This window comes from Melospiza georgiana, chromosome 8 (assembly GCF_028018845.1).
Source record: "Melospiza georgiana isolate bMelGeo1 chromosome 8, bMelGeo1.pri, whole genome shotgun sequence".
Classification (NCBI taxonomy): Eukaryota; Metazoa; Chordata; class Aves; order Passeriformes; family Passerellidae; genus Melospiza; species Melospiza georgiana.
The window spans coordinates 24306751-24334595 of NC_080437.1; the positions used below are offsets into that span (position 1 = coordinate 24306751).

The following is a 27845-nucleotide window of genomic DNA, read 5'->3' on the forward strand; positions in this document are numbered from 1 at the left end:
TGCACTGTAAACAGCCCGCAGGCAGGCTTCACACGGCCACAGGCAGAGCGAGAGGGTGAATACAAAGCAGGCTTAGTGTCTCCGTGCTGATGGAGTCTGTGACTGGACACCCCAGATCTTTCCCAATTAGAGACAGAACTATGCACACCAGCAAACACTGACTCCAAAGCCAAACAATTTCCTTCAAATGTATTTCTCACAAACACATTTCTGAGCATGCAGTTTGCCCACCCCAAGACTCCAGCTCTAACCTCCTGTATAACCAGAAATTATGTACTACTGCTCACATTTACACTGTATTTCCAGCAATAAAACGTCAACTTCTAACACAGAAGTGCACGAACAAGCCAAAGGAAATTTAGAGACACAACTGTTTCTACCAATACACTGACAATGCTTCTTTGACAAATATTCTGCTTTGTAACACAAAAATATAAACATTAGGAAAAAAAAGTAAAGGTAATTTGAAGAATAAGTTCATGCCTGTCTCACAGGGACAACAGACTTCCATCACTGCATACCTTTAACATCTTTGGCACGTTCACCTTTCTGCAAAAGTAATCTCAGTCCATAGAGGTCACATCCATCCTGCACAGCCTCAAGTGCACTCCCTTTTGCTCCAATTTGCCTAGCACAGTACACCCATGCTGTCCTCCCCAGGACAGAGATTTTAGCCCAGACTAAGGAAGTCTCACATGCGTGCTCACTTCTGCAAAACCAAGCAGAATCATCCCCTTCACCTGACAAACACTGAGGTGTAGTTCTTTATGGCCAAGATCTTCAGGTAAAACAAAATGCAAATTTCTGACATTCTGTAGAGACATTTCTGAATTCAACAAGACGTTGCTACCTCCACCACAAAAGTTAATCCTCCCCTTTGACTACCAGAGCCTGTTACAGAAATAAAAGTTTCAGATTTGGCAAAATAAAGCTGACAAGACAACTCTCTTCTTTTCCACCTGTGTCTAGGCTCCAGACAAAGGTAATAAAAGCATGACTCTTGTCCCAAGAAGTCTACAATCTAAACAGGAGCTGGTATTTGTCTTGGCTGTGAATTAGGTAAAAAGGAAGAGGCGGACTGCTCTCTGCTATTATGGCAATACATAAAATCTTTGGCAAGACTTTCAAATTCCTCTTCAAGCCTCTTCATTTATACAACAGTCTACAGAAATTAATTCAAGAAAATATTTTGGTCTTCTGCCGACCTGGAAGGATTAATACAATCATTCCCTTGGCATACTTGATGAGTGTAATTGTAAATTTGAATTTTCAAAGAGTTTAAACTATGAAAAGCAACATAAATAGAGCCTTGTGAGCATGCATAGGAAAATATTTTAACAGGTAAAGTAATTATCTTCACATGGAAAATGTCGTGAAAACAGGCACCTGTTGGCACATCTGTAAACTTCCAAAGCACAAATTTCTAAGAAAAAAGAGCATATTCTGTATAATTTATTTTTTATTTTTAGGAGAACCAATATGCAACCTAATTTTCAGTTGCTTTGAAGATTAACAGTACTGTAATATCTGGCATCCAAGACACTGAAAATAGAATAGCTAGCCTTTTTCTTGTTAAAATACCCTCTTTGACTTGACCACTTCCCACAGTGCCTTATAGGAGTTCATGTTCCAATCTGCTGCCATCTTCCACCATGACTGCTATGAAATTCAGCTACACAATAGGCTATCAGCTGCAAAGTCCTTTGAGATAAAAGATGTAAAAAAGAACTGTTTCTAGCTCCTTATTCCCCTATTCATGGGTTTAGCCTTAAAGCCTTTCCCACTGCAGGATGATTGCCTAAAAACAGGGCTGAGGAACCAGAAGATCCTGTTTTCACCTGCCTCCAATAATAAAAACCCAAAGAAGAAAAATGAAGTTACTTGACATATTAACAGAATTATCTCTAAATCAACTACCTGCCAATGCTCCCCATGAGGAGTCAGCAAGACTTTAACTGAGCTATTCAAAAAGAGCATCTTTCCACATTTCTGTCTGAGCATCTGAAGGCAGGCATGTAAATAACTAGACAAATTCAGCAGTGACTAAGTAGCCTTCCAGATGGCATCTTCTCTTTTGCCACAAGCAAAGAACATTGATATGCTTCTCCAGTTACTTCAAGCTTGCTATGGAATAAAGAAAGTAACTTAATATGAGAAAATTCACTGGGCTACAAGAAAGTCTTTAATGCTTTCCTGAAGATTTGATACCAAAAAAAAAAGCATTAAAGAATGATGAAATACTGCAACATCACTGCTTCAAGCAGGCTCCAAACCACTCCATTCTGCACTGGAAAATGCAGAAGCCATGCCTCAGAGGGGAGTTTTCTTCAAACCATGCAAGCTAATGAGGATCAATCAGAGCCCATTGAAAAAAATGGACTGAAATGTGGATGACTCAGTGCTGCAGAAGCTGTTGCTGGCAATGTGGTTTCTCTCTCAACTGGCAGTAAATGTGCTCCTCAACACAACAGTCAGAGTTCAGTGAAGAGTACCAGTTTACCATTTCAGATGGCAAGTAGGACATACTTCCCCATAGTCACTAAATACACATGGAAATGTCTCTCAAAATCTGCAGAAATGCAAATGTCAGTCCTACCAGTATCCCAGCACAATGAATCACTGTGCAGCTGACTCATTTGACCCCAAATATCAATGCATTGCATTAGCAGAACAGTTATTGCTCATATCTACCATTAGTAAGGACATCTTAAGCTTAAATAAATTAATCTTTCCTTTTGTAATATATGCCTATTTTAAGTAATCAAAAATAATTCAAGTAGAAAGGAAGAAGTCTCAATTTGAATTTATAAATTACTTTCCATATACTGCTAAGCTTAAAGAGATTTGAGATTCCTTCAATAGCCAAAAGCTCAAAAATTAGGCCCATATGATTTAGTCAAATTATGCAAATCAGGATTAGGAGTCTAAACTCTGTCTGTTGTCTCTAGAGTCCTCTTAGACTAATAAAAAGTCGTGTTTCCCCCTCCCCCAGAGAAAGCCCCACAAAAAGCTTGGATCAGCAAAGGAGGCCTGGCAGGACACGTTCCAGAGTCCATCAGTGCTACTGCTGTGTCAGCAAAAAGAGTTGCACCAAAAAGCTGCAAGACACTTAAACCTCCTCTGGGACTAAGAGGATTATTTCCATTACTATCCTAACTCTGGGAGCAAGAAGTAAAACTTAAAATAATCTTTGCATGCTTTCCTTTAAAGCGCATAAGGAACTTACCCCAAAACAAGTGAAAATTTCAGTAACATTCTGGCCTTTTCTTTTTCTCTGGTTTTGAAAGATGCTGGTAAATAAAACTCTCTGCCACAGGTTAGGCCAGCAGTAGCATAACCTAGCAGCATAAACCTCAAAGTAAATGTTCATGCTACAATAAGCTCAAAAAAACATGCTCTCTGCAGAGATACTCATTAAGTCCTCAGCCACTGCAGTTTATAAAAATACCTCAGTTTCCAATGTGAATATAATATCTCTGGAGCCCAGACTCTGCTGTTATGTCCACATGCCATCAAAAATGCTTGCAATGATCATGAGAGCCTTGTCTAGGTTTCTTGATGCTCACGCAGCACCTTACTCTCTACCCATGGGAGAATGTCTGCATTTTTTAAGATTCACTGGTCACCCAAAGGGTCTGAACAAACTGGTTTGGCAGAAAACTGACTGATGACAGAGAAAAGCCTGAATCTAACAAACTCAGAGATCAAAGGGATAAAAAAGTTTCCTTTATTTGCCTTTTGACTGACAGCTTACTTGGATAATAATTTTCTGTAGTCAAAATGTCCAGACTCCTGCTAACAAAGCTGAAGTAAAGAATTTCTGGCATCAATTATCATCATGGCAATGAACTCACCCTCTCAGTCCTTCAAGTGGCACACAGAAAATTTAGATAGGAGGGGAATCACAAGTAGCCAGAACAGCCAGATTGGAGACGGTGTGATGGATGCTGTTTGCCAGATATAATTAAGTGGTATCTTTTTGACACAATTTAAAACCAATGAAAAAGATGATGGTATCAAGCCAACTTAGATAAAATAATTATATCAAAGGTAAATGGAAATGCCCCAGCTGCCCTGAATCTACACAAGATGGGTTAAAATACCAGAGATCAGAATGACAGAGGAGAGGCATAGAGTATGAACCAGAATAAACAGAGGTCAAGCAGGCAAGTAAAGGAGATGCACACGCACACAGATGGAGAGAAAAGGAGTGGGGAGAGACAGAAAGTACCTGGAAAGCTGGGAGTGCGCCAGTCCCTGGGTTATACAGGCATCGCAGCGAGGGCATGCTGTCCGCCAGGCTGGAGCAGCCCAGCCACAGAGATCTGGGCATAGAGCACTGCAGAGAAAGGACAACTATGAGATGGGGCTGTATGAGACAGGATGGCACAGATTACAGGAACTTTTAAGGCTTAGCCAAATGGCATCAACACAACTGCCCTTTAAGACAGCACTAACTGCTGAAGCATCTTTTTCCTTGAGAGAAGCTTTACAGATGGCATAGTAGCAAAAAAAAAAGGCACTATGGATCAAGAAAGTAAATTTTGATTAATATTCCACAACAACGCGTTGAGTTTTCCCAGTAATAGAAAGTTTCTTTCCAATTAATCAGACCTATTCTCTATCCACAGCAATGCTCCAGGCAGAACACAAGGCAAGCAATTGGGCAAGGAAAGCAGAAAAGTAAACGACAACTTTAAGTCTAATACTTGCAGGGAAAAAAAGGTTTGTGTTTTGTCTGTAAATGGACAAAAAAAAAGGTTTGTGTTTTGTCTGTAAATGGATTTTCCTAAATAACAGAAAAAACCTATGATCCAAGGTGAATAGGAAGTTTGTGACACTTTTTAAGAGTTTCATGTTTCTGCTTGCCTTGTTGTTTGTTAAATAAAATACAATTTTTGTAATAAATTGATTCAGTTCCTACAAACAGAAATACAAAAAAGGAGCCAAAGCAGCCAATCAAGGAAAATACTAGCCATTTTGATAGTTAAAGCCATTACCCCTTGAAATAGAGAGCTGCTTATTCATTTTACACCACTACTATTAAATTTAGGGATGCATTATGATAGCAATTGCTTTTACCAGACACAGAGTTTTTGATGCCATAAGCAGTACTGCATTTGTCTAATTACTGGCAAGGCAGGAAAAAACAAGTGCATTTTAAATTGGCAGATAGCCATGAAAACTGAAGGATGTGATAGATTAGCTGCTGGAGATTTTAAACCCTCATACTCTTCTTTTTTTGCAATCCTGCCCCCACTTTTTTTCTTTTTTTTTTAATAGAGGGGGAGGGGATGGGAGGAAATTTGAGTGGAAAGGGCAGCTGGAATGGGTATGAAATGACAGCTGCCTTCTGAGCCTCCGTTTCTTCCTGCTCTTCAGAGGGCTAGAAAACCTTGCGCAATCTTGCACTAAATGAGTATGTAGGAGCAACATAACCCATCTCTGAATGAGCAGAAAGGTGATCACCAACATCCATAATCTGGTCCTGTGCAGACAGACACAGAGATTAACCTTGTCTGTCACCACATTCTTTGCTGTACTTTGTTGCAATTTACACTGCTGTTCCAGAAATAGTATTTAAAGGCTGCTGGGGAATATAACCTGTAGAAATATTCTCAACTGAAGTTTATGATACCTTAAAATACATTCCTCACTGCATTTTCATTTGAAAAAAACCCAACCAAACAATTCTTCCCTTTACAAAGATACTGAAACTCAAGAATTTGAGTACATCATAGTACTACATATCACATGAACTTGCTACTTGTATGTAATGCCCCTCCTAAAACCAAAAAAATTACAGCCATAGTATTGTAACAAGCTACAAAAGTGAGCCATACTTCCTTGTCCACAACTCTAACCTCTTAAACACTCCCACATACAAAATACCTTCCAAATGCCAGCATTTTTTTTTTCTTTGCAATGTAATATGTATCACTACAGCTACTGAAAGCTGTTGTGACAAAAACCTTTTTTTAAAAAAATGAATACATGAGATGGACATCCATGGTTAAGCATTTCACCAATTTTATTTATTTAAATCAAAGTTGGTTATTAGTCTCCAAGAACATCACAGTAACAGGAGATTCACTCCACGGTTCCTCTGATGATGCAGAGCAAATTCACTAGGTGAGGATCAGCTGCTTACCATTATCCATCCCAGGATTCATAACATAATACAAAATAAATATGGGATGACTTTTTTTCCACACAGCTATAATTTATTCCATATTCTCAAACTTTCCCATCCCTGGGACTGCCTCATGTTTTTTGTACTGTGATAATGAACTCAAAGAACTGATTGCCATTAAAACTGGCTGGTAATATAAAAAAAGAGGTTACTTTAAATATTTGTACTGACTCAAGCATGGAAAGGTACAGAGGCAGGAAAAATGAGGAGCACTCTGTCAGTGGAAAGGCAAGCTTAAGTTGACTCAAGGTTTACGTGAGATTACAGCTCAAGTCAGAGTCATTACAATCTGCAGGTAGGGCACTCTATTGTGCCAGGGAACTTACAGGGCAATGAAATGTCTTCCTCTAAAATTGCCACAATAACAAAGGAAAACATTGAAGGGCTATTCTGCAGAGCTCTCTGTCCAACAGAGGATATCATTCCTCACCCATGCACTCCTGCCACTTAGTATTGTTCCAGAGTTAGGAAGTACAAAGTAAAAAACTACCAATACCTTAGATGATTTCTGAATCTGTTCCAGTATATAACAAAATCTACATTAGTGGCACAGTTCTGTTACCTATCTCAAAAACATAAGAGTGAAGTTGCACAGTGTGGAAGGAAATGTCATTCCCGTACTTGCCTTTTACCTATTGAATGAAGCAGAGACACTAAATTACTGTTGGTGACTGAAAGAGGCTTACTCACAAGCCTGAACAAAAGGCCCCAGGTGCTTCAATAGAAACAGCTTGTGTGTAAATCAGATGAGTGACCCACCAGAACAACTTCATTTAGAGCCTGATCTCTGAAAAATCTCAACAGCCTCTATCCCCATGCATTGAGCAAGCCACATGTCAAACGCTCACTTTTGTACTGTCAGCTCCACAAACAAGGGACTGGCCTCAATGTTCATGACTTGAAAGCTGACTGAAAAAATCCTCTCCTGAACTCAAGTCAATCTACATCGATTCATCAAAACAAAGATACAGAAGCACAGTGCTTGGACCAGAGCCAAATGGGAATGCTGGTATTGCTTGCTAAGTACTGGACCAGGATGCAGCAATCCCTTTACTTTCCTAACTCCCAGCTGCATTAATACTTCGATGTCTGCATAACTTTCAGACCCAGAGACGCAAAGCTTTTTATTTAGAAAAGCAAAGTATCTTTAATACACATTGAGTGGCATAAAACAGGGAATTATTTGACGAAAAACCCAATTTCTTTTTCCAATTGATTTTAAAATCCCACTCCCTGAACTCTGAAATGTATTTTCCCACTAAAACACAGGGAGTACAGTTTCAAACATGACCAGCATCCTCCTTCTGACAGAGGCTGGTTCCAGCTGCTCCACTGGTGATTAAAATGGGTTTGCCTTACTTTGAATTAAAATAGGCTAGAAGCATGGACAGCCTCTGCCTGAGCTGAGTGGACAGTAACCATTAGCTGAAGGGAAGATGTATTTTAACCTCTTCAATTATTCTTGTAATTATATTGCAAGAACATTTTTTGACTACATCAGATGTTCTGCCTCTAATAGTCTACCCTCTCTTCCAATTATCTGATGTCCTAAAGACAAATTTCAATACACACTCAATGGCTAAATTTTTGCCAGTGCTAAAAATTGGTTATTTACTTTATTTGCTACTGCATTACAAGATTATACATTACCATTTCAGACTGGGTTTTTCTTATCAAATTTGTTCTCTTCTAGTCCTTCAGCAAATACAATATACTAGGGGTAACTAACACAGTTTTAGTAAATTGTGTTACAGGTCAGAAATATATCACCTTGTCCTGTAAAACTAAGTGGCTCTACACAGGGAAAAATAAAGTTCTTGAACTACTACAGCTCACAACTACAGTGCACAGGTATGAAAGCATAAACTGACTATATTGAGTTCACTGTAAAACAAGAATGACCAAAAGAAAATCAAACAGTAGTTGAAGGATATTTTTTTCATAGTCACTTCAAAGAAATTAATTAGACAGTAGTGCAGAATTACTGTCTCTAATTGTGGCACATTTTAAAATAGTGAGGTATTACCTACTACCCTTGTAAGAACCCTGTACTGAACTTTATGATAACTTGTGCACTTAAAACACCTTTGATTTACAGGCAGCCTAACAACTTTTTGTACATCTTCACAAATTAGTGACAAAGCCAAAGAGGAAACCAAATTTTCTCCCCAAGGGCTGGTGTTTGGTGTACTGTACATAAAATTAATTTCAGATGCTAACCACATCTATTGCAGTCCTTCCCTAGTTCAGAATTGTTTCCCTTCTAGTACAGAATTCAGCACCTTAAGCAGGTGAACTCTAAAGATAAACCAATCACAATTTCTAACTCTTACAAAAACCAAGACACGAGGGGAAAAGGGGCCCTAGAAATTCTACCAGCCAAACTGGAGCAGATAAAACATACGGGATGCTCTGAAGGGTATTAGAAATATATAAACAGATGTGAGCTTGATATGAGGGGACAGATCACCACTTCAGAAAGCAAATATGGGATGGCTGGCAAAAACAATTCTCCCTGAAAGTCTCTTTCCCACTACTGTTTCCTGCATGCTCTATAAAACCTAATTTTCAGGAAATGTGCCTAAGGAATTTTAATCCTTTATCAAACACACGCTCAGATCTTACTAGGATTCCTAATATTCAGAATTATTTTTATCATACACCACAAAAAATGGGAGAACAAACTTTAAGACCTTTCAATCTCACTCAGTTCCTCTTATACTTTTTTGGCCACATACTTAACTAAGCCAATGCCAAAAATATAACATACATCACTTTCACATTGTGTTCAGTCTGCACTATTCCTGTCACCACAGAATGCAACACATTGCATGAAACATATCAGATAAGGCAGCTGCTATTTACATTACAAATGCTGGTCTCATGAAACTTAATAACAATTCCAGAAATTTACTTCTGGACAAAAAATTATTTTGGATCCTTTCCCTGGTCCACTTTTCATTCTTTTAACCTCTCACATACACATAAAAATGAAAAGGTATCTCTTATTTTTCCCTCTACTGTTCTGAGAGGTGTTTTCTGATTAAATATATATAAGTATTAAAAAAAAATACTCCCAGTGCATCTTGTATACTTTTGCAATTAAAAAATCTGTCATACATATTTCATTTTTTTAGCTTTGGTAGCTCTTCTTATCTGAAAAAAAAAAGTATATAATACAACTTCTAAAAAAGCTGTCAAAACAGAATGAGAAAATTTTTTATTATTTATTTTAAGAGATTTTGTGGGGCTCAGTTATTTTTTTCTTTTCCTCTATCCCAACAATGGATGCAAGGCATACTAAATACATAATTACATGAGAGAGCCACACAGCTTTCAGAAGAGCTATTCAAGTGAATTGTGTAAATAATATGTCTTTAAAAACCCTAACATATGAATACAGATTTACCAGTTATGAAGTAGTTATATACCTGAGAGACAAGAAAATGCATTTTAAAAAAAATTCTGCCCAATTATGAACTTACCAAAGAGACTAGCATGTCTCAGAGCAAATTAATACTTTCATAACTTTTGGAGAAAGTTTTTTGCCTGTTTTCACTTGAAGATAAGAAAAACATTAAAAGCTGTAAGTCTTAATTAAGACAAAAAAACAACAGTCAAAAGCCATACAGTTAAAATGTGCACCTCCTTGCATCCCAGACCAGTTTGCCATACTTATAACTAGGTAATTCTGACTTTATCACTGGCAGTTTTTCTTGAAAGTCTTTCCACATACGAAAATTAATTTATAAAAATGAAGAGACAACTGTAGTAATCCTTGGAGTGTGACCATGAGATGGATCTCACAGGGTTCAACCAGCCCACCAACAGCCCTAACTGCACATATTGCACCCAAATGGTGAAGGGCCAGATGTGGCTGCTGTAACAACCAGTGCTTTGCACAATTCCTCACCTTCTACTGTGTTCAGACACCTTGGTCACATATCCACAAGCATGTATGGGTATGATTCAAAGTGATTGTGCTCCTGCTTTGCTATAACAAAAGCTGAGCTATCTCATTAAAGACCTTTGGACCATTTTTCATGAATCAAGCAAACCAACATTTCACTTTGGGAAAGCTGAGCGTATTTTTCTGGCACAACCAGGGTCTGACTTCCAAACAATTAGATCTCACAAATCAGAGGCTGAAACATGCTACCAGATTCAATTATAACACTCTTCCCAGACTCCAAACTTAGGTAATACTGGACTTCTTACCCTGGTACAGATCACTGACTTCAATGCAGCAGTTTTCCCCTTCACCCTCAGGGTGTTACCACATTCTGCCAGCTTTGCTGTGCACACAGAACTCCAACTGCTGTAAAGGGTTCTCTTTCCTTCAGCCACCCACTTTGCCTGTAATTGCTCAGTAAATTTTCCTTAACATACACATTACGCAAACTCTTCTCTAACCTTCTTGTAACTCCCTAGCTAACAGTAACTTCTTACAAGATATTCCAGTTCACTAACTACTTCTAAATATCAAAGATAAGACACATGGAAAAGGATTTATGTATTCAGGTTATCCAAATAATAACTTACCTGAGCGGGATCTGGGAGGATCAAATCACAGCTTTTAGGTAAATGTTTGTGAATAAATGTTTTCCCCAAGAGTGGTTACTGGAGTTCAACCTCTGTGATTTCAAGTCAACAGAAATGACATGCCCCAGCTTCCATCTATAAGGTGTACAAGATCCTCATTTGCCAAGTGTTTGAGGAAACTTATATGGATCACATCTGAACTCTACAATACTAATGTTTTCATAATTATAGCTCTTCAATGCATGAAGCTGATAAACCTAAAGCAGTGCAACTGCAGAGCTTTTAAGATTTAGGTACCATACCCTACTTTAAGGAGTAAAACTTGCAGAGACTTGTGTGTGCTTCTTTAAACAACAACAAACTTAGAGCAATCTCACCAAGGTCTAAAGATGAAACTATGTGAAGCCTTAAAACAGAGATTTTACAAGACCAAGTGGACTTGGCTCTTTGTAAGCAAGAAAACACAATTGCTCCTAAGCTCCATTATGATCTTAGAAATATCTTCCAAACCTAATGATTCTTTAATTCTGCATCTAAAGCCTGATCAATAGCAAACAATTCCTCATGGGTTTGGGCAGAGTAACACAGCATACTAAGGAATGTGTTGAAACCCCTTAATCTTGGAACATTTCTAGAACTTCTCTCTATTTTCATGACACAAACTGCAGAGAAAAAAACGTACATAGGTGGAGATATGAAACGGAAGTTTCATTAGATTTTTCCCTCATCTCTAGCTTTATTTAATTCCAAAAAATCTCTGAGTTATTGTTATGCACCTACCACACAAAAGTGTTTCAAGGATAAGTGATATGCCTGCATAGTGCTTTGAGGACATAATGTACTATATGAGTGCCAAGTACTAATAAATGCACTGCAGAAAGAAATCTTATTTCAACTTTCCACCCAAGGAGTTAGTATCTGAATTTTAAAAAGCATATGGATCCACTGAAAATAGATGTTTTAGAAGTTAAGGAAAGGATGCTAAATGACAAAATCACAAAACCAAAATATATCCAGAATAATTTCATTTTTCTCTCAGCAAAGTGCAATTTTAGCAGAAGAATCTTGGTTTCACCACAGTCCTGGTTTTTACGCTCTCTTTTCCAGCTGACTTGACTGAAGTGCAGACCATTAATATCTGAAGTGCCTTGTTTTGATTATACTGGCCCTTGCTGGTACCAATCTAGTTAAGGTATCACCAAGAATTTCCAGCATAAAACACATTTACAGGTTTATAACTTGGCTTTAAAAATTCTACTACAAAAAGACAGTGGGAGGCAGAAAGGCTCAGATGAGTGCATTACATTACATATCCTACGTGATGCATACTTGCTCACAATGCTATGAAAAAGGGAGGCATTAGCTTTAACTCTGAATTACCATGTTTCTGAAGCCACCTAAAAATGATACTTTTACTTCCCTGTTTATGTAATCAAAATATGCTTTTGTGTTTTACCTAATTAGCTTAACTTGCCCAGTTTCATAGTTTGGCTTAAATTATAGAAAGTGCCCATATAATATAGGAATTAAAATGTCATGTCTATTGACTGTATTTATACACAAACATTCCCTCCCTGTCTCCCTTTGGAAGTCAATTGTGGCTTGTCTCCAAAGGGGCAGCATCCAGGTGATGGGATGTTACAGACTGCTAGCAAGTCAAAAGCTTAAACAAAGATCAAGGCTGAATAAAACAACTGCATTTTCTACAGAAAGACAAACACCTAAACAGGAAAGAGCTAGAGTAAAGAGAACAATGCAGGTTACTTAAAATGCCTGTCCAAAAGCAACATGTATTTCTGGCCATTGGTATTGTATTTCCTCTAGCCCACATAAAAACACAACACAACTCTCCATTATAGCACAGCAACATTAAATATAAAACCTGCCATTAAAGGGCAGAGGGTAATGACATCAGTGTGGGCAACCCATGCTCAGGTAGTGTTCAACTATTATCTCCAGTTTAAGAAGGCTGAAAATATGCAAATGCAGCCAGCACTGGTTTTAGATAAAATTGTCAGTTTTATGGATATTTATAGTATGTGTCCAGTCTTGCAGAACTCCATCTTCCTCCACCTCATCTGTAATCTAAACTGCTTCTAGTCCACATTAATACAATATGTTACTGGGATACTTCTCACATCCTGTGTAAGTCAGGCACCAGATCAATACTCAGCCACGCTGAGGAAAAAAAAAATCATTAAGTTAGGATCTGGTTAAAAATACAGACAGCAGGAGAATAAACCTGATGCACAGCCCCCATTCCATCTGGATGCAAATGTAGATTATGCTTTTACATACACCAAGAGTGGCTTTCTTTTCAATACATGCTTTTAAGGAATCCTACAGGTAGTACTTTTGATAGATATCCTACACCAAACCAAACTCACCTCAAAAAAATTTTACCTCTCTGCTTCTCATGAAAGCTCTTCCCAGCCTTCGTATCAACTGCCTTACCCTTATACTTCCTGTGGTGAAATCACAGCACGAAATTGGAATAGCAAAGCTATTTCCACGACAGTATCTGCTGATGACAAGCACAGGTTTATAACTTTTCCTTGGATCAAGGAGTAAGAAGATTGAGATAGACTTTAGAACGAACATCAATAAATTAAAAATCAAAGGGAAAGCATGCTTACCAAAAATATGTTTTTCAAAAAGTGCAAATTCTTTTATTATTTGAGGTTGCCTAGTGTAAAGCCTCCTTGGAAATTTTACTGTGCATTTTAGGTTATTTACCCCCTTGGTATTTTTCAGAGTCCAAAAAGCATATATCCCACCTGCATCACAGCACTGGTAATATAAGGCTGCTCTGTTGGCCTCAGAAGTAAAAGGAAAACAGAACAGCCACACAATCCTCTTCCTATTGTTCTCCCAATCCACATTAGAAACAGAAACTGATGCCATGCCCCATAGGTCAACAAACTTGAGCTCTGTGAGACAATAATTGCAGAGTTGAGATTCCTCTGAGACACCTTGCCCCCGGCTCAGCAAAGTTTAAATCAAGAAAACAGAAGCTTCAGTGTCCCAACTGACCTTCACTGGAGTGGACTTGAGGAGAGAGATAGAAACGGTCTCTTGGAAAGAAGCTCCAAAGCACGGTTCACCCTTGCAGCACATCACTTATTCAAATAAATGGCTTGCAAATATAAGATTTGGTGTCCATCTTCTAACTGGTGTTGAAGCTCTGTCAGTAAGCTGACAGCAGTAAGCAGCTTGCCCAAGCACATTGCTACCTACTGCTTCTAAGATACTGACACAAGACTGGAGACTATCAAAACCATCCTGTTAGCACCTTCAATGAAACTCTCATATTTTAAGGGGATTTGCTGGTGCAGCTTTTCATTCTCACACTCTGCTCAAGTGACTTGGCTCTTTGTTTATGTTGGGCTCACAGCCCCACCTTGAAGATCCCTTCACCACCACGTTTTGTCATTTCACAACTGCAGTTGCCATGACAACAGGATGCAGCTTATCTGTGCTGTTTTCATATTTCAGTTTTTGTTGCCATAACAACACATTCTGGCTTTCTACAGAAACAGCAACTTTAAGTCATGTATTCTCAAGGACACAGGATTCATCATATATGTTCATCAGAGAACAGATCAGTACAGGCCATTTGTAAATTAAGCTATTTTTTCTGAAGGGGGATTTTTCACTCACAAAAGTGAAAAGCTGACAGCAATTGCTAGAGGCAGACTGCTGAGACATCTAAAGCCTGGCCTTTAATAATAGCCAGAGTAATATAGCACTTGGCCACTTCCGAGTGGGGACTCCCCACAGTGTCAGACTGTGTCAAACTGCACAATTGTTATGTGATGTGAGTAAGTGTCCATACTTGATTCACCCAGGCAGATCTGAATTAGATGCTAGATGCAATTCTCTTGAGTTTTAACCCAGTGGCCTCCCCATTATTACCAGCACCACCACCATGCAGCTTTGTGTTTGAAGGCCCATTTTAATTCTGTAATTCAAGCTGTTGTTGTAGATCTGTTTTCAGACTCTGACCCTCTTCGCTTCCAGGTGACTGCATTTTGAACTTTTATTTACAGGAAGTGCACATTCATCAGACTGGTGAGAAAATGTTATACAAACACAGCATGCATAAACACAGAACAGTGATGGCTATGAGGGGTATCAGCTAACATGGCACTGTAACTTCATTACACCCTCATTTATGTACTTCACTAATGAGACAAGCACAGGTGTCTAACACGGTCCCTCACATGAGATGAATAACAATAATACAGTCCAACCTGCTTTAGCCATGCTTGGTATCCAGAAGATATAAGTTGAAATCCATCTTTTGGCATGTGTATTCGGGGCTAGGAGAGAATAGACATAAAGAGAGACCTCCTTTTACACTGGGACCTAGCTAACCTAAGTCTAAATTCTGGAGCACTTTAAACAATGCAGATTTTTTAAAGCATCATATGAAGGTTTAGTCCCCAGATTAGTTCTTGTTTACTGCTCTGATATCAGTTGCTTCAAGAACACTTTTTTAATAAAGCCACCATTTTTATGTTTTACACCATTTTACATTTCAGTCCAGTATATATATAAGTATTTTTTTTTTAATTTCCACAAAAATGCACTTGGAGAAGCATAGCCTTTGTGATGGGTGCAACAGCAAAGATTAATGGTCGCTAACGCTTTTGACACTACATAAAAAGCAAATGGTGTCAAAACAGCAGTGGTCAAGCTATGAATGTTTTCACAGTTACCATCCTCAACATGATCAGACCGGACACTGGACAACATGAAGAGATGACAGAAAATTCCTGAAGAGGTGTAGCCTTATACCAGGGTAACAGGTTATTATACTTACGGCCAAAAATTTTGCCTCAAATCGACAGACAAATATAATCTCCCCCCCATTTACTGCTTTCATGCTTTATTGGATTGAAGAAAAGGCAAGACACCAAATTGCTCTAGAAACACAAAACATCTATAACATACCTTACAGCTAGGAAGCAGTATGCAACAAACCCCAAAACACTGTCTGACATGACATATATTTGTAGTTCAAAGATACTCCCTCATTCAAGTGGATTCAAGTGCTCCTCCTCCCCTCCCCCCAAAATAGGAGATGCTTAGAAATTAAAATCATGTCTAAGCAACAGGACCAGATAGAACATCCGCAAACACCAAGTCCAGAGATTTTTCTTACTTCTTGAAACAACTTCATAATCCCTTTCTTAACTCACAGTACTTCCCCTCCAAATCAGATGTGTGCCCCTACCACTCACTCCTCCTGGAAGGCTGGAAAAAGCTTACTCATTTTCAGAATAGCTCTACTGAAGATAAGCTTACTCTCACTTGTTCTTGAGTCAACACAATAATTAGTTTGCACAAACTGTACCCACTCTGGTACTTGTAATACCAAAAAACACAATTTGTTGGAGAGAAAAAAGTGTCACGGCTGAATGACAAACCTTCACACCTATGGTGGGCAGCCTTGGAATTTGAAAATAAAATAAGAACTAGAATGGACTAAAATCTTGCCTCTAAAGAGAAGTACACACTCAGGATTTTGCAGTATACTTTAAGCACTTGTTATTTTTGCTTCTCTCCAGTTTAAATTTAAATCCTCCTAAATCTTTCAAAGTAGTAGTAAGATTATGCCCTGGTGTCCTAGCCAATGATCTCAGTTGAACATGAATTTTAATAACCACCATTGTGCTGATAAATTAAAGTCAAGTATGTCTGGTTACTGCATTCACCTGCTGTGTTTGCACTTGCAATGCTTAACACATTAACAAACTCTGTTTTAGGAGACTTCTCCACAGCTAGAAGCATCATCCTCCAAGACCTAAGCCTCCTTCAGCACTAACTTCATGGGTGGTTAATCTTTCTATGACTGTAAAATGGGGACAACACTCATTTAACCCACCTCACAGGTTTGCTGAGAGGAGCTCTTGACATTTCTATGTGCTTTGGAAATGGAAGAAACTATACCAAGTGCTGCATATCTAGCAAGAACACTACAGAAATACATATTTTACTTCTGGGTCAAGTGCTTCAGTTTCTTTTTTTCAAAGTAGCACATGAAAGTCCTCATAAGCAGAAATAACAATAATTTGAAATCAGTGTCACAAGTAGAGAGACCTGAATACCAGTCTCAGATGTGCCCAAGTTCACACAACAAATTGTTGTGATGCTAAAATCAAACTGCATTCACAATAAATTGTGAAAAATTACTTCATTTGTTTGTGGTTCTGTCACCTAAACCACAAATTAAAAGATAACAGTTAAGCTCTTCAGACCAGCAGGCTGCTTAACATTTGGTAGCCCATCAGGCCAGAGCAGTCTGGATAATTGATTTAAAGACCCTGACTTGAACCATTTCATTTGAAGACCCTCGTTCTGCAAATATGTAAGTGTATTAACAGATCTGTTGCCAGCAACAGGATTACTCTTCAATAGAAGTGTTTCCAGTAGTAAAGATAACAATGCATTTCTATTTAGACAACTCTTACCAACACAATTTTTTGTGACTCAAAAGTAAAGTTGCTTCAGTATTGTAATAAAAGCAATCAGGTGACTTTTGGTAGATTAGCAGCTACTGTAAACTCAATTTATTTTTCAATGCTGACAAATGAAACATAAAAATAGGAGAAACTAAGACCCACCACTCATCCTTAATACTGTATTTGTCAGAGATATGTCTCCTCTGCATTTGATAAACCTGCTTTCATTTAAGAAGAAATGAGAGACTACACAGAAGAGAAGCAAATTTCACCAGTATTTACAAGGTATGTGTGCCATTACCCACATACTGCTGCTTATGCCATTTAAGTGGGATATCTACACAAGTGAGTCCCCATTTACATCAAAATAGGCACAACAGAAAATTTTAATTAAAATTTCTCAGATTGATGACTGGTTGTAAAAGTTTAGCCAATCTCCTGAATTCTGAATTTCTCTGGTTTTCCAAGGCACACTTGTAAATGACCCCTAGGAATGCATTCTTCAGCAGAGAGAGGCAATTAAAGTAATACATCTGGTTAAAATATTCAGAATTGCAGTATCCCAATGACAGCAGACAGCACTGTAAGAGGACTGTCAATTTAAAAAAATAAAACAAAATTGCCTCTCTTTCCCCCAGCCTTAAAAATATGTGGGATCTAGAACACAGTCTTGTTTGGAAGCTGTATTAATTTATAAATCAACACTAAAATCTTCCATGATTATGATCTATTCAAAGCAATCCCACCAGCAATACAATTAATTGCCCAGCAAGACCTACTCATCTTTGTATTTCCATGAGCACACATCGTTTATGCTCATGGTTCAATACCATTCATAAGCACAGTATTTTCTCTTAGCATCTGCTCCAGCGTCTTCCTTGACTAGAAGTCAGGCTGCTAGGGGAATTTTTCTCTCTTTTTCAATAGCATCAACAGTGATTGCTTTCCTCAAAATGTAACTCTGAAAGCACTCTAACTGCTAATTTATATCATGCTATTTTTTGAATATTTCACATTTTTATTTAGGTGAGTGGCTAATTTGTAATATAACCTAGTCTACTTCCTTTTCCAAGACATGAATGTTTATTATTGAGGCCTTGCTTTAAAAATGAGCCTTCCATTATCCCAGATGGCTTATTCCACAAACATCAGCACCTCACTCACAGTTCTGAAATGCAATTTTATTGTGTATGAAATCTTAACTCTCTCTCTAGTCTTTCTGGTGTCCACAGAACTTGTTTTCTATACGTTAGCCACGTATTAAAATTATATATATTGCATCTGTCTATAAACTGGGGAGCCAAAATAGCTTACTTCGCTCATCTCTTTGTCTGCAACCCCTGACTATTTTTCCTTTAGTAATCTACTCTTCCATTTTTAATCCATTTGATTTCTGCAGTCCCTAGCAAGGCCCAGAACAAGAGAATGATTCTTGAGAACAACTCAGTAATTTAAAATTCAGTAGTACCCTCTCCACTCTCTACCAAGGCTGATTTTCAGAGGACATTTAATTACAGGCCTGAGTTCCTATTTTCTAAGCCTAAACACAACCCCTGAAGGCTTACAAGATTTGAGTCACAGCTGGAGCTGTGGTTACTATACAGTTTAAATATCAGCCTCTTTACTGTGCAATTTGTTTCGAAAATCAAATCAGATGCTGTGTCATAAACAAGTGCTAATTAAGTACTGAGCGGAAATTGGGCTTTTTTGTGCAAGAAAGGTTCTTAAATATCTGCATCTTCACTTCCATAAGAAAGGATAAATATGTCAAGAATGATAATTATAAAAGGAAACCTACTATGGTACTTCCAAGGCAGTACTGCTGCTTCTCCATTTCATCTGCTTTCATGTAAGAAGAAATAAGGGAGGGGGAAAATTGAGACCTATATGAAATATATACGTACTAAGGATCTTATTAATCTGATCATATCACCCATAATGCTTGCTGTTCCCTCAGAGAAGACATTCACTCTGGGTTTCCATCACATAGAATTTAAACAAGCAAACTAAACTCATCTCTCTCCATCACTGCAAAGCAATAATGAAGCTACTTATATTACCATTTCTCATAAGTCATGATCTACACACAGTATTTATTTGACAATAGCATTGAATTCATTACATATAACACCTTGTTTGATAAATATCAAGTGAGGAACAGGAATAATGCATTTTAATACTCTGAAGGTTGCCTCTGAGTAACAATATTCAGTACTCCATTAACTAACAGGCTGTCGGCTACAAAAGCAGAATTAGATCTGTCAGTCACTGACATGGAAGGGCATGGCCAGTTGCACTGAAGATTGTCCAGTTGAGATGACTTCCACAGCAAAGGAAAGTATCCCCTGTGGCCTGGAACTTGTAATGAGTTTGCATCCATTACAGCAATAAACTGAATTCCCATTACACAAGATACAACTTCATGGCCCAAACAGATCCCTGACTCTACTGCCCAAAGCAATACTCAAAATAAAACAGAGGTAGATCTGTCGACTCCAATTCAACAAAACCAAACACACAATTTCAAAATTTTTCATTGTTATTATAGGAGAAAAACGCATGAGCTATCTGATCCTAAAAGCTTAAGTTGCCAATATTTAAGTGTGTCCTTTGTGAGATTTTGCAGAAAGAAGGAACAAACACTGAGTCAGCTGACTGTCAGGTCCCACAGTTTGATACAAGCTCCTTCAGAAGGACACAGCGCTCTCAAACAGTAGGTTCTGACTGCCTGTGAACTTAATGAGTTCACTGCACGTGGTGAACATGGCTACTCCAGCTCTTTAATGAACCTGCCTGAGCTCCTCGACTGAGATCTGCTCAAAAACAACTCCCACTGGAGAGGGTCTATTTATACAACTTGACAGATAAATAGATGCAAGGGTTTTTTATATCCTTCAAGAGCAGCAGCAACCACGTAAACTACTTCTGTAACATGAAACACCTGGATACCTTCTTTAGGGCTCACAAGAATACTAAGCTAAGGTATTGAAAACCAAATGGAGACACATGACAGCACTCCATTAATCTCTGAACAAAGTAACAGCAAGATCCACAAACATGCTTACTCTAGCAGTGTGGAGATTCTCTTTGTGCCCAGGCTTGATTTCACAACCATTTGACACTTTAAGTATGAAATTTAAGTAATCCAGCCTCGTTCAAGACTGCAAGATCAGTGGTGAAGACCATTTCTCATGCTACTTCCTGACTTTGTGCCAGGTGAGTATCCAACAGGAACAGTGACATTCACAGTGCAAGCTTTTATGTAAAAAACAGCAGCTGGAAGCTAGTCCAGAGATCAACAAAATGAAGCTGCTCCTTAGAAAAGTCAGAGACCTCACCTGGATTCTAATTTTTCACTAAAATTCAGCACATCAAGAATTGAAAGTCCTGTACTTAAAAAAAATACAGCCAAGGCAAACCAAATTGAGTTTGGAAGATGACAATCTCCCATAATCAGCCTAAGAACCTACATATTAACTTTCACCTTCCCAATCTCCTGCTGAATTTTAGGTAACAGTCAAGAAGGCATGCAGGAGAGATGGGTTACCATCTAGAGGTCTGTACCAACTATCCTGGGAGGAAATCTGTGGTTCACACATTAAGCAGACCAGTTTGTAAAAGGAATGCCATTTTTTTTCTAAAGAGAACAAGACACTTTGGAGAGCACACTTCAGCATTCCACCACATTTTCTGCTTAGTTACTGAGCTCCTGTCTTCTGAGCAGGCTCCAGCACTAGCCAAACATTTTCCTGTGCAATAAAGTAACCAAAACATTTCCTCTTTGCAGGAATGGCCATTCTGTCCAAATACATTTCCCTTACAAAGCACTCTGCTACAATTACAATGCAGGGACTTTTTACCCATCAGAAGTAACTTGGAATCTGTAACTAATTGACTCAAAAATGTACCAAAATATATTAAATTCTTCTCCTTATGTAAATACCCTGTGCCAAGTTCAGCTCCATGACAGTTCTCAATTCCTGGCATAGGATGCAAATGTTCCTTGGCTTGGCTTAACTAGAGCAAACTCCTCCTTCAACCAAGAAACACCAAAGCATCACCTGCTGCCTTGGAGGACAACAATGCCAGAATGAACCAGAGGCAACAGCAGCAGCTGAAGACACCTAATGGGCAGCCCCTGGTAGCATCCTCACACAGAACCATCTGTAATTCTAACCAGAGTGAACCTAAAATGTTGCAGAAATGGCTGGCCAAAAAAGAAAAAAAACAAAGCCAAAACACAAACAGTATGTCTCCCAAGAAAGGACATCCACTGAGACTGAGTACTGCTAACTATTGCCAAAATGAAACAGTCACCATGGGAGGCTAAGTAAATCTACTCCCTATTTAGAACAAATGAGAATTAGTGCTAGACTAACCCAATCTTCTTCTTTAAGAAGATCACTGAAGTCCAGACAAATTAGAAGTAGTTAAGCATTTGATAGATGACATGTAGGAAGTTACTAGTTAAAATTAAGAGGATTAGGATTAATACAGGAGTTATAAGGAGGCTAAGAAACTAAAAATTGTAGAGTATCACAGGCAATTTTGAAAAAGGAACCATTAAGCTGTACAGAGAATGGCCCTTGTTGAAATCTATTATTATTTTTGAAATTAATGTTAAATATTCACAGTAATGGCTAAAATACTCAAGAATTACCAATGTGCTAATGAAATTAAAGAGACATCATAAATATATAGGACAAAGCATCCTGAAGATTTGGTAACAGAACGGACACATGATACATATAAATAAAAAAGTTACATTATTTCCATTATAAATTAGGAACTGGGTAACTGAGAAGAGGGAAAGAGGCCCTGGGATATGTTACTCATTAGATAATGATGGTTCACCCATAAGATGTGGCCACAGAAATAAATGGCAAATACTATTACAGGATAGTGTATAAAGTAAAAACTTCCCAGAAGAGAGGAATTGGGATCACTGCTTTAGCACAAGGAATCCATAAAATGCTTCCTGCAATGTTCTGCATAGCTCTGATCATTTGTGTTTCAGGGACACTAATCAAATTTTGCAGCTGTTTAAAAAGGTCTACTGAGATGATCAAAAGCTCCAGGAAACATTTTACAACAGAAGGAAAAATAAATTAAAGAATGCTGGTTTAGCCTGACCAGATCCAGCTCAGAGCAGAATATGATTGCCCTCCACAAGAATCTGCAGATGAACACAGGGGAACAAGGAGAGCTGGTTAAGCTCAAGGACACCGGCCTATGAACTGATGAGAATGAATTAGCCATGAATGGAGTTAAGCAGGAAAATAAGAACTAGGATTCTGACTTGCAAAGTAGTCAAATTTGGAATAGCTCTGCAATGGCATAACAAAGAGAATTCCAGTTAGCTGGAATCCAACTGCTTTCAGTAGTTTGTGAAAGCTTTAGAGAGGACTTTGGTTGCCAATATCAGACTTGAACCCATGCTCCACAAGACCTACTGCAGTCCCACACTGACACGTGTCCTCACTGATGGGCTCTTTATCGTCCCCACTTCAGTTCTTACGTTAAGGTCAGGACATTACAGGAATATTTTCTTGTCAGTAAAAACCTTGCAGGGTATTTATGCTTGCTTATAACAACAGCTGTAACAAAGTAGAGCAATACACTTCACTGGAGTCACCAGAGTCAAGAGAAGGAAAAATAAAAAAGAAAAAGTAACAAAAATAATAGGGAACCAGATTTTTCTCCTTTTGAATACATTAGCAACAGAAAACACCTTCTGCCACGTTTGAAGAGGCTGTTAACATTATTTGGATTTCTTTCTGTTGAGATGCCTCTAAGACTCATCTTCTAAAACAAGATCAATCCATCATTTCTTGAGACTACATCCCCTTCTCATTGTTCTAATTTGCAGGAGATGAATGATAGCTGGCTGCATTTCTCAATCACACTGGCAGTTTTGGCAAAGAGGAATTAAGGGCATTGAGCAGTCCCAGTGAACAACCCCTCTGGAGAATCGCCAACATCTTCCTAATAGACAGGATTCAAGGCCAACTATCCATAAACTAAAAGCAACTCCCACATAAACACTGCTCCATTCTGTATTGCTCTCACAATAAATTACAGATGATGTGTGTAGAGAGGGAGACTGACTACATTGTATGACAGACTTTCATGATGGACCATTTTTCTCAGAAACAACTAGAGAGTGTTCTGGTTCCTGTATGGGCAAGCATGGAAACATTCAGACTTTTTTCTAGTCAGCAGACAGTCCAGTCTTGATTAGTATCCAAAAAAGACTGCCATCACCTTTCTCTACAGTGTTTCATCCATCCCACTATATTTGGGAAAAATTCTTACAATTCTGTAAGAATAACTATGTCCTAAGATGGAAATATCATGAGCGAGTATTCCTACAAATGGAAAAATCCCATCCAGGGCACAAAGCCAGCTGACAAAATTCACAGCAGAGCTCTGCATTGGCTGGTGTTACCCAAATTCCCTCTCTACCATCTTCTTCAGGTGCTTCTGAAGAAGATAAGTTCATCTAGACTACTGTTAAAAGAACACACTTATTATTGCTCTGCTAACACAAAACAGTACTTAAGAACTTCATTCCTTTGTAGAAATGCCCCTGCAACCTTTCCCTTCTCACCATGGGAAGAAGCAAATTAAACCAGCATTATGCCTTTTTGCTGCTTCTAGTCCAAACTGGTTACTCCAATGGATTCTGCCAAGAGGCTGCATGTATCCTGCCCACAGACTGGAAACACTTCTGTCCTTCCCTCAAGAAGACTAGAAAGGGCCCCTGCTGAGCTTTCCCATTCTTCCTCATTCTCTCCTTTCCGCTGCTCTCATCAAAATGACTGCACAAGACCCTGTTTTAGCAGTGGGGGAAGGAAAATTAAATCAGATCTTTCTCAATTTTTAGTACAAAGGAAGACCAGAAGTAGCTAGAGAGAACAAAATTATGATCAATCATTTGTTTCCAAGCAAAATCATTGTGGAAAAGTGAAATAATTTAAAACTATAAGTCATCGTGTCTGCTTCTGAACCCTTCTGCCACCCCAGCTAACAAATCTGGCTGTGCATGCACAGCAGCAAATAGGCTGAGCACCCATTGCTTAATGGGACCACGGAACTTGCACATCGAAGAGGAAAAAAATGAATTTTAATGCAGTTTTTAGAAATACTTGACATTGTTTCTGCATTGCCATTTAGTGAATGGGACCGATTTCTCTCTCAGTAGGGGATGATATTTTAATGATGTAACAATGTACTTCCCAGAAGAAAGACAAGCCTCATGAGGCAGATTAAAACTAAGAATATTCAGATCCCATTAAAATCAGACAGTTTCAAGCCATTTTTAAAATTAATTTTGTTTAATGATAAAATGGGTTATCTTAACAGGTGGCTAGCCAATTGTAAAATTAACCAAAACATGGTCAGAAGCACAAGGGTAGCTATTAGAAGAACTGGTTTCTTTGTATTCTGCCTCCTATTACCAGCGTACCATATCACCCTACACAAATTCCTCCAGCCCATGACCCCCGGCAAATTTCTGACCTTCAGCTTTCTCTTTCTGCAAGCAGGGGTAGCATTTGTCCAACACCAGAGCTCCCCAGCACCTCAGAAAAACTGTCATTAGAAAGCTCTGTTGTTTAATAAGCAGGAAATGTTTAATGCAACTCCCAGGATGTTTATTTTCAACCATTTCTGTGGTATCAAGAAGTTTTTCACAGCACTAATCAGTACCCTGTCAGGGAAACAGCTTCATGTTTGATTGCTTATTAATTGTATTTTGAGCACTAACTCTTTAGCTGCAGCCACTGGACGCTGCTATGCTACAAATAATTTCCAGCTTCCACAGCTGAACACACAGTGGATTCAGCCCTTCTGTGCAAAATCACTTAAGATGTATAAAGAAAAAATCTTGTTGAGCATTCCTGAATTGTAAGGAAGAAATGAGGAAGACTGAAGAAAACACTCAGTACTGGAAATACCAGTTAAGCTTGCTACTAAGGACAGTTAAATATTACACAAATGCATGGAGTTGAAGATGATGCAATACAAGCAGACAAGGAAGTGAGAAAATAGCCTATTCCATCTGCATTGATGAATTTAGCAGGAAAATTTTTATACAAAAAATCAAGTTGTTCAGCTTGCTGGTTTTGGTGGTCTTAAATGTGACCCTAAATACTGTTGCAGTAATCACTGAGAAAATGAATATGACAAGAATACATGACAACCCATACAGATGAAAAAAAGTTCATGTGTACTATGTGAAGGGATCCCACTTAGTGAGAATTCTTATTTCCAGATATAAATTACCCTTCTTGTAACAGAAAATAAGTATCTTTCATTAACATGTTTTACAATGCAAACAAACTATCAAAACAGTAAAATTCATAGAAAACAAAACAATGGATGAACACATTCACTTGACAAACATATCCGCTCAACATCTGTATGTCAGGAAATACTTTCTGATCCCTACTTTAAATGTTTTTAGAGTGTGAAGAAAGAGACCAGACCAGGAAGTTTCCTAAACCATTTAACTTTTTGTCTCAAGTCATTATTTCTGCTACCTCAGAAGCCACTAGCACTGAAAATAAAGAAGAAAACAACATAACTTTATATTTCATCTCATTTATGGCCCAGACATCAGAGCTTGGAGTATTTCCATGGCCAGACAAAGATGACCATTTGATTTTTTAATTCATTAGGCACCTCTTAAAGAGGTGATCTCTAAACACTGTACATTCCTACCTTATCTCCAGACATGACACACAACTATAGAATTTTTTTTTTCCCTCTAAAATCCTCATCACCTTTTTGTATATCACAAACCATTTTAGGACACTGAGAATGTTGAGGCCACTGCACATCTTGTATCTTCCAAAGACTAGTTAGGAAGTCCTTTGCCTAACCAAACTTCGTGGTTAGAATGAAGTCTGCTTCATCTCACTAATGAGAATGATAATTTAGTACCAAATACTCAAGAGGAATTATAGCTCTGCTGACTGGCAAATAATTTGCCAAGGCAGATTAGTTTAGCTGCATAAAATAAATATCCACCTGCACATACTAGCACTAATCAGGGCGTGAAATTAAACTTTTTATTCAGTGGGAAATAACTGCTGCAAGGCGGCGATTTAGGCTGAGAAGCAAATATTAAGGTCAGCCTATTCTCTCTGATGTTTATAGTACATATTACAGTGAGGAGAGCATGGTGCAACAAATTTGGCTTTTTAAGTCTATGAAACTAAATACTTCAGTGATGCGATAGCAAATTTGCCATTTGCTTTTCTAATTGCATACATTTAATGGAGCAAAGTGGCTGAAATGAAACATTACCAGAGAAGTGAGGGTGAAGTTACTGAAGTACCAAAGGCCTGCACCAAGAGCAGAAAAATCTACAGCAAGAAGTTTGGGGTAGAAGAAAATTAACCAATGTTTTCCATACAATATACTAGTGCCAACAAACACCCAAAAAACCAGGATGCTATTACAGTACCATTGGGAAAACTGATGAGTGCATGTGTAATATTCAAGCAGGATTTGCAACCCCACATTTAAGAGGCAATGCTCTGCTATCCCAGCTTACAAAATTATTCTCACTGCTTTCATGACTTCCTTGCTTTGGATCCCCAGGGTTCTCTGCCACAATGTCCCTGACACAAATATGTTACTGGGAAGACTGCTAAGTTCTCAAAAGATTTTTTCAAAAATAGCAAACAAATAACAGGTCTTAAAAATTCTGGTCCTATTGACACCATGAATGACTTGGGCTCAGTTCAAGCAGAGCCTCTTTTAAAGTATAAGCCTTTGTCCATCTGTTCCATATATATACATGCACACAGCAGGAAAAAAAATTCCAACTTCCCTACCTTTCAGCCTTCCATTACACTGACTATTCTTTGCTATATTACCTGCCAGTTATGTGGGAGCTCCTACAAACATGCAAATATAAAAATTAATGAACTTCAGAGTTTTCCCTCATTAAAAAATAAAACCACTCAATAACTCACAACCAAAAAAAAAAAAAAAACAAAAAAAAAACAATCACCAAAAAAACTCCCCCTAAGAAAAAGACCACAACCAAAAAACAACCCACAGATGAATCTTAAAACACAACCAGAAGGCTCTGGTTCTCCTGTGAAACTGGAAAGCCCATCAGCAACTCCTAGAATCTGACCATCCAAAACCAAAAGGAAAATGGTACTTTGGGGGTGAAACAGAAAAAAAAAAACACAAAGAACACTCAGGCTGACTTCTTCCTATTCATGAGCCAGGAAATTAGGTAAATTATTGCAAATTAATTAATTCATAAAGCCTGAGAAAGTGAAAGTATGTTAAGTATCAAGCTTTTGCCTCTCAAATGGTCCTACATGGGACCCCAAACTGGTCAGGTACTGTTCCAAGCACTGCCAATTAAACACAACTGAAGTTGTCACTAGTCCATTCAAGAAAACAGATGTCGCTTCATAGAGCTTTGATATTTTTCTTAAATACCTTTCAAAATGAGGAACAAAAAATATGAACTCTTATAAAAAGGGCTTTATTGTATTTTTATAGCATATTACATACCTTGTAACAATCATTCTGTTAAGTGTGAATGTCAGTTTTATTTTCTGTCCCTTTTTTCTTGGCTATTTACAAGCTTTGTAAGAATCGTTCCTTAATTA

The 27845-nt window shown here is 38.2% G+C and overlaps 1 protein-coding gene across 4 annotated transcripts in view; it reads right to left on the reverse strand.

The window, feature by feature from the left end:
• Positions 1–27845, reverse strand: part of BTRC (beta-transducin repeat containing E3 ubiquitin protein ligase) — a 114857-nt gene that overhangs the window by 83183 nt on the left and 3829 nt on the right. The window contains exons 2-3 of one of the 4 annotated variants that reach the window (XM_058029526.1): positions 14989–15057; positions 4232–4339 (exon numbers count right to left, since the gene is read on the reverse strand). The exons of 1 other annotated variant lie outside the window; for it this stretch is intronic. In XM_058029526.1, coding sequence (XP_057885509.1) covers positions 4232–4339; positions 14989–15057 — 177 coding nt within the window. The remainder of the gene's footprint in view (positions 1–4231; positions 4340–14988; positions 15058–27845) is intronic. 2 more of the 4 variants (XM_058029527.1, XM_058029528.1) reach the window with 2 other exon arrangements.